This window comes from Gossypium hirsutum, chromosome A12, assembly GCF_007990345.1.
Source record: "Gossypium hirsutum isolate 1008001.06 chromosome A12, Gossypium_hirsutum_v2.1, whole genome shotgun sequence".
NCBI classification, from domain to species: domain Eukaryota; kingdom Viridiplantae; phylum Streptophyta; class Magnoliopsida; order Malvales; family Malvaceae; genus Gossypium; species Gossypium hirsutum.
This window is the reverse complement of record NC_053435.1, coordinates 29,420,166-29,437,353: the sequence shown is the minus strand read 5'-3', so window position 1 is coordinate 29,437,353 and position 17,188 is coordinate 29,420,166. Positions and strand designations below refer to the sequence as shown.

General features: G+C 34.6%; 1 protein-coding gene across 1 annotated transcript; it reads right to left on the bottom strand.

Moving 5' to 3' along the window:
* Positions 1–262: 262 nt before the first annotated feature.
* Positions 263–2,313, bottom strand: LOC107920069 (zinc finger BED domain-containing protein RICESLEEPER 1-like). The gene is made up of 2 exons (XM_016849586.2): positions 1,927–2,313; positions 263–1,747 (listed from the first exon to the last, which is right to left on the bottom strand). The coding sequence occupies exons 1-2, from the start codon at positions 2,311–2,313 to the stop codon at positions 263–265; spliced, it is 1,872 nt and encodes a 623-aa protein (XP_016705075.2).
* Between the last annotated feature and the right edge of the window lie 14,875 nt (positions 2,314–17,188).

Sequence of the window (17,188 nt, the reverse complement as noted above, 5' to 3'; positions counted from 1 at the left end):
CATTATAGAATCGTTTAAGTTTCTTCTTGTGCTTCAAACACCATTGATAATCTTGAAACATCTAGTAAAAGTATTGAATGAGTTAGTTAAATAATAAAAAATAATAAACATTTAACTTTATAAACTAATGCTAAGTATGTTACCTTCTTGATCTTCGGGTATTTTGGATAAGTCTAGCAAATTTAAAAAAAAAATTATTAATTAAATTATGGGAATGCTTACTAATATAAAGAATACAAAAGCTTATTTTATAAATTAGAATTTATATATTACCATCTTCCATGGTTTGAAGTTCATCAACATAATCTTCAAGATTGAAAGCATCATTAGATTTTCGAAGGCAATCTTGTGTGTAAACCAAAGCTTCGACCATGAGAGGAGTTAGAGAACTTCTAAAACTATCGAGAACACGTTCACCCGTGCTAATTGCACTTTCCGAGGCAACTGTTGAGATAGGAATAGCAAGAATATCTCGAGCCATTTGTGCAAGAATAGGGAATCTAGGACTGTTCATTTTCCACCACAATAGTAAATCAAATGAACTTGAATTGTTTACTTCTTCATCCTCACCCAAATATCTATCCAACTCAGATTTGCTTTCTAGTCCAACCTGTTTGTTCTTCTTAAGGTATTGTTGTTTGGCCAAGCCCGTTTTCATTGCTGACTGATCTATTTCCATTGAACTGCAAAGATTTGTCGAAGAACTAGATCTACCTTCAAACAATTCAATTCTCCTAGCATTAGAAGAATACTCATTGAACAAGCAATGCAATTCTTTATCAATCATTTTCATAATGTCATTAGCAACATTAGGAAAAAGTAAGTTGACCCTAAAGTTCAAAAAAATCATTTTACATCGCGGATCAAAGATGACCGCCAAGTAAACTAGCATGTTGACCTTGTTTCCTTCACCCCAATACTTGTTATATTTCTCTCTCATTTTGGAAGTCATAGAAATTATGTCTAGATCTCCACAATCTTGCCACCCATCAAAAATACAATGCACATCCGTCAATACTTCAAAAAGTGAATGAGAGGTAACATGCAAAGATTCGGACACCTTCAATGTGAGATGATAAAAAGGCTCTAATACTTTTATAACTCTTCGAACAATTTCCCAATCATCAAATGTAGGAACTCCATCTCCAGCAGTAAGGTCAAGAAAAAAATTATAGTCATCACGTACATATGATTCAAATGCACGCTTATAGTTTTCGACCACCTTTAACATCATATATGTTGAGTTCCATCTAGTAGGCACATCTAAACACAATTGAGCCTTACTATCTATCATTTCTTCTTTTACCCGTTGGTTGAATTCTGTCAACCTCGATGGTGATGCTCTTATATACCTCACAGCACCTCTAACTCGATCCACAGACACAGTAGCATCCTTAATACCGTATTGCACAATGAGATTAAGAATGTGTGCAACACATATCATATGAATAAATTTTCCATTTGCAACAGAAACATTTCGATGATTCAATTTCTTTCTCAAATATTCAATGGCAACACTATTGGCGGATGCATTATCAACCGTAATAGTGAAGACACTCTCAATCCCCCAATCTCGAAGACATTTTTTGATGGCTTGACCTATGCTTTCACCTCTATGAACAGATATTGGGCAAAAATTTATAATCCTTTTTTGCAACCTCCACTTATCATCCACCCTATGTGCTGTGTTAAAGCCATATAAGATATCCTCTGCAATGAAGTCCAAGTGTCTGTCGTCAAACAAACTCTACTCATATCTTTTTCAAAAAAATTCTTTATCACACTCTTCATGGAGTTAAATAAATCAAGACAATCCCTTCTAATTGTCCAACGAGATGGAAGACTAAACTGTGGGCATGCTATAGAAAGAAAGTATTTGAAACCCTCTCCCTTTACAATTTTAAAAGGTAGTTCATCCATAATTACCATACGAACCAATGCTTTTCTAACAGCATCTTTATCAACCACCCAAGTTGATAAATCCGTTGTTTCTTGGCTAACCTTTACAAATGTTAATTCTGATTGCTTTGGATTAGAAGTATTACCTCGAGGTCTTTTTAGGCATGCTTTCAAATGGTTATTCAAATTTTTTGTAGAACCCGAAGTTGATTCCATTGTGTAAGTAACATCACATGTATTGCACCTTGCTCTCTTCTCCCCCTCTTCAGTCACAAATTTGGTGAAATGGTTCCAACAAGCTGCCTTTGGAGTAATCTTTTTTCGAACATTTTCCTTGTTTGTTGTTTGATCATCTCTACTTGGGGAAGAATTTTGTGAACTTTGAGTTGAACCATCTTGCTTTGGATCACTCATCTACAAGTAAACATTTGTTGCAATCACTAACCATGACTAAAAGTTAATTTAAAATCAAACTTAATAAATCAATTAAATTAAAAATTAATTAATATAATAGTACAGGTACAACAGCATAAATTAAACAAAAAAAAAGTATGTTAAACTACATTTTAAACTTTAAAGTTAGTTAATTGAAGCCTAAATTAATATAATAGTACAATAGCATAAATTAAACAAAAAAAAAGTTTGTTAAGCTACCGTTTAAAATTTAAAGTTAGTTAATTGAAGCCTAAATTAATATAATATATAATAGTACAAATACAACAGCATAAATTAAACAAAAAAAACAGTATGTTAAACTATAGTTTAAACTTTAAAGTTAGTTAATTGAAGTTAATTGAAGCCTAAATTAATATACAACAACATAAATTAATTAATAAAAGTCTGGTTGAGTGTTATTTTATTTATAAGGTCAGGTATTTAATATTTTAATTTTTATTTATAATTTAAATATGATAATCCAATATTTTATTCATCATTTAATGTTATTTTATCAAATTGTATTAGTAAACTGCAAAATCCTTTAAAAAGAAGTACATTTTATCAATTTTTTATCTACTAATATTACGTTATTACTAATATTACATTATTACTTTGGAAAATTAATTGGCTAACATTTTTCTCTATTAATTAATATTACATTATTACAATATTATATTAAGTTGTGCTTTCTAGCCCTGCTTAGTTATTAATAATAATAAAAAAATTTACATCTTCCAAATCAGAAAAAGACAAACAACAATTAAAGGTTTCATTTTTAATTATTTTAAAGCCAAAAATGGCTTTAGAGATTCCAATTTCTAGCAGCTGCATTCAAGTCTCAAAATCACAAATAAAATAATTATTTTAATTATTTAATAGAGTGAAACAGATGCAAATAGAGCTAAAATCATTTAATAATTCAAAAATATTTCAAGACAAACTTTAAATATGCAAAAAAATCGAGCTTACAGTGGAAGAGAATAGATTGCCTCGGTCAAAAGGAACAACAACTCAGTTTGGAGGTAAGGGTTTTGATCTGAATGTTTAAATGAACTAATAATTAAGAAGAAGAAGAAGGAAGAAGGGTTTATTTTAGGGTTTTTTGAGAAAAATAAATTTTAGGGTTTGAACTTTGAACTTTGAATGGAATGGAAAGTGGAAACAGAGAGAAGAAGAAAAATAAATGGGGGTTTGGTGGACGATGGAATTTGATGGGGTGATTTGGATTTTGGGGGAGGAATTGGGATTTGGGTTTGGGCAAATAAGTCTTTGGGGCTTGGGCAGACAAGCTTGGGGAAGCAAGAAAAAATAAAATGTTGGGCTTGGGGGAAATTGGTAATTGGTTAAATTAAGTAAAAGCCTATTAAAAAAGTTAAAAAAATATATAATTTATATTTGGTTTATTCAAATTATTCGATTTATTCGAATTCGAAAATTCAACTCGACTTGAACTCGAAATTCGAAAAAAAATTCGAGTTGATTCGATTAACTCGATTCGAATAATTCGAAATTTGAATTTTTTTTCGATTTTTTCGAATCGAATCGAATTTTGCTCACCCCTAGCTGGTCTCCCAAGTCGACTGTAAACCTTTCGTAGGGTCGATAAGCATTACTTAGACCCTTAATTGTGTGATATTGATTGTATGTATTATGTACTGAACATGTTATATACAAGCATGTATACTGAACTGATTATGTATTTAACAAACCTGTGATAGCATGACATTTCATTGTATGTTGCATTGCATTGGGTTAGGTTGATAGTATTTGGAGGAAGTGTACTGAAAGGCTCTTAAGCCTAATATACTGGCAGCTCAACTGCAAATTACTGTTTTGTGCCGCATTTGGTAATACCTGGAGTGTAGGGATGGGTAGGTTGATTTAATCCCCACATGAAGTGTAGGGTTGAACGGAGATGGTATGTAGAGGCTAGTTGGGTAGGACTTTGTTACTAAATACTATATGACTGCCACTGATACTATGATGGGCTAAGGCCCTACTGCATATTTGATACTGTACTGAGATAGGCTAAGGCCCAAGCTGTCACTAATTCTGAAAAGGGCTTAGGCCCAGGACTGTTTTAACTTGCACTGTGATTTGCTATTGTTTGTTTTCTGTAGAACTAAACACTGAGTTTATGTAAACTCAACCTTTTGTTTAAATGTGCACAGGAAAGCCCCAAATCTAGACGGATCGATGCGGCAGAGAACTCGACAGTGACCACGGTTTTGGACTGTTATGAATTTAAATATGATTCTTGGTTCTATTTCTATTTTATTTTTATTGGTTAAACTTTTGGGCTTGTAAATTGGACTTTTGGACTTTTGTTTGGTTTTAGGGTTTTTTTTCTTTACTTTATGGATTTTAAACTGCTAGTCGTAGGAAACCTTGATTTTCAAAAGAAACAAATGTTTTACCAAGAAGTACATGATTACTTAAATTGTTTTAAAAGCTTCCACAACGAATAACGTTTTGAAACCACCGACTAAATAAGTAACACAATTTAAAAGCTAACAAGAGATAAAGAAAAGTATGTAAACAGGTAATGGCTTTATCGAGATGGCATGGTTTTCAAGCACCCTATCATGTGACATCGCTAGATTCGGCCATAACGTCTAGGCCAAGTTTGGGGTGTTACAGTCAATCACAAATTTAATCAATGAAAACACTTGTTTCAAATCAATATAAAAAATAATAATAAGTCTTTCAATTTCAATATATAAATCACCTTTCCAAATCCTTCCCATATCGGAAAATGACTTATGAATAAGAGTACATTGTTTTGAGAACCTTGAAAGATGATCAGAAGCTCATGAGACCTAAACAGAAACCCATAAGGGTTGAACAGAAGTTCGTAAGAGCTGAACGGAAACCCATAAGGGTTAAACAGAAGCTCAATAGAGCTGAAAGGAAACTCATATGAGTTAAACAGAAGCTCATGAGAGCTAAACAGAAAGTAAACATGAAAGTTCGCAACAAATACTGAACCTTGATTTACTTGGGTAATTTGCTGTCATTTTCCTCCAATACCATCAATTCACTGAATGCCGAATGTATTTAAATCTTGTTTTCCATTTAATTCGAATATTCAATTCAAATTTATAACTTTAACAATATTTTGTTTTCCAAAAATAGAATAAATACATAATACCGCTTATCAATTTAATATAAATATTAAAGTTTAACCGTACGAGCTTACCTGGGTTAAATTGTAATATTTTCAAGAGTTCAGGGACTATTTCACTAATTTTCCTTTTTCACAAGTATCTACGAGATCTTGATCTAAAATATAAAATTACTCATTAATTAGCATATATTTGAGTTCTAATTCATTTCACAATTAATACCCTTTAATTTTTTAAATTTACACAATTACCCTAAACTTTCACAAATTTTACAATTTAGTCCTTAACTAATTAACCTTATCAATTAAATAATTTTAAATTAATAATTTATCTAAATATTCTAGGCTATCATACAGCCCTTGATAAAACAGAAATTTAATACCAAACCCTAATTCTTTAATTATTCACAATTTGATACTAAAATCAATATTTAACAAAATCACTTTATAAAATCATCATAGAAAAAAATTAAAGCTCTAAATCCATGTTATTCATCAAAAAAATCTAATATTCATCAATGGAAACTTCCAACATTTTCAATAAAATCAAAAATTAAGGTAAAGTTTAGTTGGACCTAATTGTAACAATCTCAAAAACATAAAAATTTCAAGAAAATGGCAAGAATTGAACTCACTTGAAGTAAAAATATGAAAAACCAACTTAAACTCTCTCTCCCATGACTGTTTGGCCGAAATTTAGAAGATGAATAGCCTAGAAACTTTTAGAATTATATTTGTAATTTTCTAATTTCACCAAATTTACAAGTTTGCCATTAAATGGCTTATTTTTTTTTCTTACTTACACCGCCTCATCTATTTACATTAGGCTTAATTGCTCCTTAAGTCCTCCCTTATTTATCAATTAAGCCATTTAATCACTATTTCTTATAATTAACAAGTTTTGTACTTTTTTCAATTTAGTCTTTTTTAATTAATCAACTATTGAAATGTTAAAATTTTCTAACGAAACTTTAATACTACCTTAATTACATTGGCTCGGTTTATAGAAACAAGGTCTTGATACCTCAGTTTCTAAAACCACTTGACCTAATAAATCATTATAAAACATAAATTTCCTATTCAAAAATCTTTCTAAAACCACATTTGACTCGTAAATTCTAAATAACAAAATTTATGAGCTTACTTGTTGGATTTGGTCCTCAAATCACTGTTTTCGACACCACTAAAAATTGGGTTGTTACATCTACGAAGTTACGTTAATTTTCTGTTGCATTGTTAATTGAGAATTCTCTGACTGTTTTATATAAACTCTATGATAATTAGTCATTTTTGTTTTCTTAGGCGTGAGTACGGAGGGAAGTGATCCTTCGCGTGTTATGCCAATTTAGCAGTGTTGAATTGTTGGTAAACGTTTGTCATCGAAAGTTCTCGTCAAAGTTTGGACACATTTGCTTGAGTGTTAATGTATATATTGATTCATTGTTATAGTTGTTTGATTGGTTGTTGGATGCTTAAATTAGGTTCCGGGATTTCTTCGTGTTATTTCTACTTCAAAACCTCTTCAAGTGCGTGTCGAAAACTTTAATTTTCATGAATTTCAGTTTCCAAAAAACATGGCTATCGACATCACACGACCGTGTGACGGGCCGTGTAACTCACTGTTCATCAGTTTAGAGCAACACGGGCAAGGCATTCGGACGTGTGTCTAGGCCGTGTATGGCCATAATAGTGCAGGGTTCACACAGGTGTGTGTTTAGGCCTTGTAACTTACTATTTGTGACTTAGGACCACATAAGCAAGCACACGGGTGTGTGCCCAAGCCATGTGAGTCACACAGGCAAGGATATAGGCATGTGACCCGGCCATGTAACTCTCTGTTTGTGTTTTGAAACCATACGGAAAGAGGAAATGGGTGTATGCCCAGGCCATGTGAGCCACATGGGCAAGGACATGAGTATGTGTCTAGGCTGTATGGCATATAAAAAGAGCCCGAAACCCATTTTTGAGGTAGCAAATGTTGCCTAAGACTGATATTGATTTCCCCATTGTATGAATGATCTGAATTTGACTGAACAAGAACTCTCTGATACTCTATGACAGACCTATGAATACCATAACTATATGCATACTATGATACTTAATCTGATATTAAACTATGTTATCTATCTGTGAAATAAGTTATAATAATTAAAAATATATTGTGGATATCTATATTTTGCATCTACATGGGTTGGGATATTGTGAAGAAGGAAGTAATCTGCTCTGAATTAGTGGCTTAGCCACCATGTTCATAATTCTAATTTTGGCGCTTTGTATCATTACAATCTAGCAGCTAAGCTACGTTTTTGTAAACATGTCAGATAGATACTCTATGGCGTGTAGGGTTGGCAGGGCATTGAACGCCCTTAATAGTGTGTTGGGATGACCGAAGCTGGTGTGTAGTGGATGGGGAGTTAAGAATATCTGCATCTGCATCTGCATCTGTTTTGGATATGAAATTGAAATTGTTTTTGTATCTGTAATTAATCTTTTTTGAATCTGAACTTGAAATGCTTCTATTACCAAATCGAATCTTTGAATTTGGAAACTACTTGATATATGTGTTTTAGTTGAACAAGCTTCTTTTACGCACTGAGTTCACAACTCACTTTGTTATTGATTGGATTTCAGGTGGTTCTCAAACTTGAACGGGTCAGTGCCGCTGAAGCTTGGTCAAACTTTTATCTTTCTTCTAAATACTACTATTAGGAATTTTGATATTCTAAGATATTATGTTGTTTGGAAAGATTGTGTACTCACTTAATCATTATGCTGGATATTATGCGTTAAATGGTTCATTCTGACTGTGTTAAAAAAGTGGGGTTTTAGAATTGTTGATGTAACTATCTGGACTTGGTCTAGACGTCTAGGCCGGGTTTAGTGTGTTACATTATATATTGGTGGAATATGCTTTTTGACATTAAGAAATGTTTGATAATGTAATAACATGTTTGTGATGGTACCTTGAGGCATATTGGTTAGGTTAAGCATTCATAGGATGATATGTAATATGTTTTGAAATGTTTTAAATGATACTATGTAGGTGTTGTGTTTATTTGTATGCTCGATTTAGTCCCTGATTTACTAATAACGTCTACTATGCATTAATTTGGATTAATTTGATTATTTTAATTGAATTAAATGTAATAATTTTTTGTGAATATTCCGGAATTTCCTATAACATTCTGTAACTTGGGTCTTTCAATCGGGTCGGATGAAGGGTGTTACATTTAATGGTATCAGATTATAAGTTTAGTCAATTTTAGAACTGAATGTAGAGCATATTGAGTCTAGAAATACATGCCACAATAACCCGTGATAGTGGGATATCTTCAGATCCGAATTGACTCAGTTTTTATACATTGTGATGGTCAAATTAAATTGTGTCGTATTTGGTAAGTAAATAGTGATGTTCCTGATTCAGATCAGGGAATTGTTATAGAGTGTTCATTCTGCAAATGTTAGGAAATGAGGAGAGATACTATTTGTTTTATATTTTCAATCAATAAATAATTTAAAAATTAAAATTAAAATTCAAAAAATATAAAAAAAAGTTCATAAAAATTAGTATGGAGTACATGTGGATTGACATGCAAACTATCATGTTTAAAAATTTAACGTTTTAGTTAATATTTTAGGTAAAAAAAATAATGAGAAAAAAAAGTAGAAGGGTTTTTTTAACAAAACCAACCCAAAGAGGAAATAATTAGAAAAAAATAAAAGGTTTTTTTTTACCCAAAATAAGTATTAATTGATCGAAAAAGTGCAAAGATTACATGCTAGTTTCTCAAGAACCTAGTGTGGCATGATCTAGGGGTTGTAAAATGTTGATTTTGTCCCTTTTAATCATTGATTTTGAATTCCACTGGATTTGCTGTAGTCATCACTAAGAAAAGGTGCATAATTTAGGTACTTATTTTTCATATAAGTTTTTTTTCCTACTTGTTGAATCTAAGAACTCAATGATGAACTTATCAAATAAATTTTCATAAAAAATATTATCTTTCCACATTAATTTTAATAGTTTTATAATTAAATTTAAGTAAAAATATTTTTTATAATGAATAAGTATATTTTTGGAGAGTAGAGTCAAGAGGTCAAAAACCATGACAATTGATGAAAAGGCAAAAGCCAAGGCTAAATTTGATTAATATGCATTTTTTTAATTTGTCCTTTAGGTCGATTTTAAAATTAATTAGGAAATAGGGTGTTTTTAGGAGAAAGAAATTTGGGCGTGCTTTTTACACAGAAGACAGGAAAGCTTGTCCAGTTGGACGCGCTTTCACTTTATCTCTCTCTAGGGTTAGGGCTTTTATTTTTTTTTAGGTTTTAAGATTTTTAGGGTTTAAGGTATTTTGAAAGAATTCAGGGTTTTCAACTGAAACGACGAAAGTTCTTAGGTAGTTTTGTGGGGTCGGGGATATGATAACATTCCTCAGCACACATACATTTCATATGTAAGAGTGATGAACAATTTCTAAACATGTTTAAACTGTCAGACTTTTCATGCCAAGGATAAGGAATTTGTTAGAGGAATTTCTTCTAATAATGAAAGTACCTTTTCAGATGCCTGTAGAGCACATTATGCAGCATAAAATCTCTCAAGAGCACGAGCGTGATGAAATTATATGAGTTTTAAACGCGTTCTGAAAATTATTTTCTTGATACGATATGCAATGAATGTGTGCATTCGTAAATCAAATTCAAAGCAATTATTCTCTTTTTCCGTACATAATTCTTTCATAAAAAGGGAAAAATTTTCATAACATAGAAACACCTCAAGTTAATATCAAACAAAAGGACCTTGTGTTGTGAGAGTTGTGTGTACTTCTTTGGACAACTCTCTACTTATTTTTTTGCATTTGTTCATCCAATTCGTGACCGATATTGAAATGAGCCGACGAGTGAAATCCATTATATACTACAATGGTCAAATATGTAATACAGAGGTTGAGGTGGTATTTGTAGGCGCAAAACCCGTGGAATTTACGTTAAATAGTACTATTCAAATGCTTGAGCTACAAACCAAAATCAAGACGAAAGTCGATGGGTTGACCTAGGGAAGAATTACGAGGTTGCAATACAGATTTTTTTTTACTTTTTTTGACCTGTATAAGTATAAGATATTCAATGTGATTAGCGAAATGCATCTTGAGACAGTCATATCATCGCACATCGTAAGCGAAAATGTTGTTATTGAGTTATACGTGGAGTTCGCTGATGCTGATGGATCTGGCTTATCTTCGACTACCATCGCAATGAATACGATACAAAAGTTAAAGCAGAAAGTTCTACTACACAGTTGTGCAGTTGGTTTTCTGGCTTGCTACAAAGTGGCTTCTACAATGTTCCGAAAACATTTATGGGTAGACACTCATTGGTTTCTGGCATTGATCTAAACTTCGGGGGTCTGTACCATTCGAGGTATCAACATAACCCAAATTTAGATGTTTGGACTCGACATTCAGTCAATGCATTCGATTTCAACTTCGGCACTAGGTCAATATTATGGGGCGAAAGTAATTATATTGGGGATCATCGGGGTACACCAGACATCGACTCGTTCAATATTCTAGTGGACACATAGGTTATAAGAGAATTGATAACCTATTCCTTTCGATGGGTCCAGTGAGGGTACGTCCAACACGATGCTCGAAAGTGACATTGAAGACACAGACGAGGAATGATGTGCACCTACGGAAGAAGAGGCTATGAACAAAAACAAGGGAGAAGATTTAAAACCTGAGCCAATCCGGCAGCACGGTCCGAATGGTTCAAAAGTGACACTATTTTTCGAACTGGATTTAGTTACAACAGAGATGGAACATTGTGAGTCTGATGATGATGCCCCCGAAAATAGTCCAAATCTAAATACGAGATTTAAGGCTTATGAACCTCTCTCATATGATGAATATCAACCTATCGACCGAGGGTGGTTTAGAGTTTCCGCGGCTTCTTTATAAAACACCTGGTCATGCAAGCACATATTGTGATGTACAAGTACTGGAAGTAGGAATGGAATACCCTAACAAAGATGTTTTTCTTGCTGCAATAAAACGGTAGAGCTTTAAGAATGACATGGATTACTACGTCAAGAAGTCTCATTCTGAGAAATTCAAAGGAAAGTGCACAATGAAGAACGAGAGGTGTAAGTGGGAAATCATGGCGTCTTACCGGAAGAAAACCAGGATGTGAATGATAAAGAAGTATTCTGGTCCCCATACTTGCATTGCTATGGGCTCAAGTCAGGACCATCTGATGCTAGACTCGGACATGATTGCTGATATTATTCTATTTATGGTGAAGGCCAGTCCCCGATTCAAATACCGGTGTTGATTACGGACATACATAGCTAGTACCAGTACACTTCAACGTACTACAAAGTGTGGGTTGCAAAACAGAAGGCTGTGGAGAAGTCGTATCACGGGTGGAAGGATTTATATAACTATCTATGGCAATGGTGTCAGGTATTAGATTTCTATGTACCAAGTTTCGTAACCGATCTCGAAACGCGCCTAAAGTACTACGACGATCAGTTGGTCCCTAGGAAAAGAGTATCCCACTGGTTCTTTTGGACATTTGAGCAATGCAGCAGCACTGCAAGCATATGGTTTAAATTGATGGTATTTGACTATATAGAAGGTATTAACAACATTTGTTTCTTGTCATTGCTTAAGACAGTAATCGGAAGATTCTACCTAGAGGTTCGCAATAACTCCTACAGAAACGGTAAATAACTGGGATTTCTTTCTAAGTTGGTTGCGCCACCGCATTTGCCCCCAGCCAGACATATGTGTCATATCGAACAGGGGGACCTGAAATACTATTGGTAGTTGATCGTCACGGAGCCCTCTGAGATCGCACTCATCATTGGTACTATATACAACATGTGAGATCCAACTACTACAAAAGATATCCTTCGGCAACTAAGTGAGATTTGTAATTCAAACTATGTATTCACTACATATCAAATATTTATATTGGGTTAATTCATTGCACTAACCTGTAGCTATTTCTAGATAGGTTACGAGCTCGATCAAAATCGATTTCGTCAAATGTTGAACAACTTGAGCACAATTAATACCTATAGTGTGGCGTATGTATTAAATATACCGTTTGAACAGTGGATGTAGTCGTACAGCGAGGGTTTACGATATGGGCACATGACGTCAAACTTGGTCGATTGCATCAATTTCGTACTAAAAGGGATGCGTCATTTTTCGGTAACATCGGTTGTTAAAGAGATAGATGCGTCATTTTTTGGTAACATCGGTTGTTAAAGAGACATACTTTCAACTAACCCACCTTGATTCCTAAGAGGGAGTCGACATATGCTGGACAAATAGTGGGCAGCGGTACATTCTGGGATAATGTGATGAAAGAGATTTGGTAAAGTACAGCGAGAGAGAACACCATGTATGTGGTGTGTCACTCATGCTAGAGCCTCGATTTTTGAGTCAGGAGGACACTAGACCTGACCAGGAAATGTCAGGTGCATCCTATAGTGCGAACCTAATGAAAGGAACCTACGATTGTGAGAGATTTAAAGCACTTCAATTCTCATATGCAAATGCAATTACTGCATTTGGGAACATAAAGATTGAGTACGCGACTTACATCAACTATGTCTGCCGACTATAATGCATTCACAGTGTTTGGAGTCTTGAATTCCCACCTACCCTAGATGAGAGTATATGGCCACTGATGTCTAGCGCGCTATTCGAGTTGGTGCCGAACAAGGTCTTGCGTTACATCTCGAAAGGTTGCCTGAATTTCACTTGGATAAGGAACAATATGGATATTCAAGAGAGAGACGGTCAACAGAAATTATGCGAGTATTGTAGAAACCTAGGGTATAAGAAGCTAACATGTTCTTTTTACAAGGATACGTTGAGGCTTCAGCGTCGATAGCATTACTTTTTACCAAATTTCATATTCATTAGTGTGCTTCGCATATTTCCATTGGTTCAATTTGTTATTTATTGTTAACTTATGCATAACTCATGATAGATAATAATAAAGACAAATATATTGTTTGAATGAATAACCTCAGTTTTTTTATTTATGACATATCTATATTTACATCAAAATATTTATAACAAAAAATACACTCAATCATGTCATCAAGGAGAATGTCTGTTGCCAGGCAGTGGATGACGGTCGCATGGAAGATTTTTACGTACAACTGGAGGTGCATACAGAGGTGTATCTGGAGGTGCAAGCCTATAGACTTTCTTCTCGTTGTCATCATCACTTGAATATGAACTAGCACGGCCCCCTGAGCAATCGTTTCTTCGAGATCAACAATGACATCATCTTTCTCTATGTTGATTACTACGTCGTCCTCACTTGCCATCATGTATCCGCCACTCCCATGTCCGGTGGTTGCGACGATGAGTCACCCCGATAAAATAGTCATGCGCACGGTGTTTGGGCTATTATAGGCATGTAATCATAATGTGCCCCAAATCTTGGGTATGTCAGAAATGTACCGGGCATCGACATCGAATTTTACATGGGTGTCTACATCGATATTGTCATCAACGGCAATGCATGCGTCAATATCGAATATCGAATTACGCTGCTATGGCAGACAACATTGTTCCTTCGGCCGAATTTGCCTACTCATCGCATTTAGTGGTAGCAGATACTACTTGCTGACAACTCTGAACCATGCCAAGTAATCATTAGTTGTCACCGTGTTTGCGGAGAAAAATGGTTCGCGAGCGGGTATGGATTTCATCCTACGATCCCAAGCCTGGATGTGATTCTCCGTCCAGTCTTCGTTTATTTTCCCCCACATGTCCACCCTATGCAATATCTTCATGTCTCATGGTGGAGGTGGAATTCGTTGTTTATACCCGAATTGTCGTAGAACCCGATCTAATTCGTGCATTTCCACCATCACGTACACATCAACGACACCTTCGCATCCCACATCTCTATTGTCCAACACTTCTAGCGGCATGCAAGATATAATCTTGGGGTCGACATACGACATCTATTCAAACTAAAAACAGAATTGTAAATATTGTTACATACAAATTTTTTGGAACAAATCATTGCATAATTAATATAGGTTCGAAAAGGATAGGTAATTAACCTCAGTTTCCGAGCGTTACTCTAACAACAACCTAATGTCTTCTAACTCGTCGAGCAGTCCCACATAACTCGGCCCAAGGTTCCACCTGTACAAGCGATATATTAGTCGAAACATATGATAAATAAAAACATTTATTGCACAAACTATGTATTTATTGATAAATGATGTTTACCTCATCACTAGACTTGTTCAAGGTGGCCCGGTCTGAAGGCCTACTCGAAAAGTAAAAGGGTTTGGGCAAAAATATAGGCCTGAAAAATAGGCTTGGGTAAAAAAATAAGGCCCGTTTAGGCCTGAAAAATGGGCTTGGGAAAAAAAGGGTCCCGCTTTGGGTAAGGCATTTTTGGCTTGGGCCCGACTCGAATTCACTAAATGACAAAAAAATGCTATTTTTGTTATTTTAATGATATTTTCTTGTTGTTTTCTCCCTATTTTGCTACCATTTCACTATTATATTGCTACTATTTTGTTGTTATTGTTTGTAGATTGTATAACACTTGTTTTATTGTTAAATTTGTTATTATTTTAAAGACATTTTCTTGTTAAGTTGCATTTATCTTATTGTTATTTATTTTTAAAAATTTATTTTCAATATGTTCAGAAATATTTATTTTAATATTTTTAGTATTTTTATTCGATTCGGGCTTGGGCAAATTTTTAAGCCTATTTTTTGGGCTGGACCGACCTCAAGCCTAGCAAACAGGCCTAAATTTTTGCTTGGGCCCGGCCCAACCCATGAACACCTCTACTCGTCACCAAGGGGAATGTGTATGGGTCGACCACTCTGGGACATAGAAACGATATTTGCCACTAGGCCCCCGATTGCAGCAGTAGTAGGCAATCACCGATCGACATCTTATCTGGTTGTATTGCCTGATAAAGCTCTCAGTATAATGTGGACAACACGACAGATCCTCAACTTAGTTTTGTGCAGTTACTGAAGTCCGCTAGATGTAGAAGTCACCTTATGTGCACCAAATTTCTAGATTTATCGGGCATTAAAATGCCCCCGATTAACCTAATGATGAATGCTTGAGAATATTATTGTATGACCTCCTCTGTTGCGTCATCGGGAAGCTTATTGAAATTTGTCTCCAACCAGTTGATCGATATCTGACCACCTTCAAAACGGTTTGAGACCTTCCCTAACATTCCACTTTCCTCCGAACCATCGCTGATCCCATGATGACTGGCCCATTCATCGGCAGACTGAGCTGTAACGCTATGTCCTTGAGTGTGATTGTACACTTACCGCATGGAAAGTGGAAAGTGGAAAGTGAGTGTTTCGAGACTCCATCTTTCCACCAACGCGCTGATTAGTATGTGATTGAGTTTGCAGCCCCCTTGCATGCAAGACTAATGTAAGAATCCAGCCTCTTGCAGGTACCCAGGAATTTCAGGGATCGGAAGCTCCCTTTATTATATATGAATGCCTCCAGCACACGATCGTCTGCCTATTTATAACATAAAAAAAATTAAACTTATCAAAAAATAAATATTAACATAATTAAAAAAAATTAAAATTTCGTCTTACCATTGCTAATTGGACTACAGGAATATGGTTGTAGTCTAAGCGGATTAGAGAGACGTCTATTTTTGAGAAATTGATCTGAACAATTAAAATACAATATAATTAAAAAATAATATTTTAAAATGAAAATATAAATAAATATTGAATAAAAAGCTTAGAGAGTTAAGAGAGTTTGAGAGAAGGGTGTGAATGAAAAAAATTTGGGGGTATTTATAAGTAAAAACCATTGGGGAATTTTAAATTTTTTTGTTACTGTTTGGCGCGACAATAGTCAAAAACTCGTTGCATTTTACCATTGAGGGAAATCGCATCTAGTTGGATGAGCTTTCTTGCCATCTATGCAGGAAACGCGCCTAGTTGGATGCGCTTTCAATTTCTCTCTCCTAAAATGACATATTTCCTAATTAATTTTAAAATTGACCCCCCTCAGTCATTACGAAACGCCCTCGATCAGTGCAATGGGATGTCTCTATTTATCTATCTCTTGACTCGAAATGGGAGCAGGTTTGAAAAAGAACTTTAAAGTGTTTAGGGTTGGGTCAAGAAGGTCTCTTAATGCCCTCTTTTTTTTCTTCACATTAGAGTTATTTCTTATTTCACAAATACTTGCCATGGTAAGGAAGAAGAGGGGAACAATCACACTTGGAGAGTGTAAAAGATTGGGCCAAATTTAATTGCAATTCAACAATCCGACAGTAATTACTGGATTACAAAGTATCCATTACTTCGAATTCAGATTTGATTTATCAAGTTGGTTTATCTAATTTATCCGCTACGTCAAATTCAAATTTAATCACCTTCTATACTTCACAAGAAACAGCTAGTTCAGGACTCCATTTGCTAGCCTCACGGATGATTTCATTACCCTCGCGGGCAAGGTCACGTCCCTCATTATGAGCTTGTACACATGCTTCTAAAGCAACTCGATTAGCTACGACAACTGGTGCATTTCCCCAAGGGTGTCCTAAAATTCTTCTACCGAATTATAGTACGAAATCATTTCTAAAGATCTTGATTAAAACAAGCATATGCCAAACATAAATACTCCTGAAACTAAGGACAAAACACCGAAACTCAATATTAAGTAAAATAA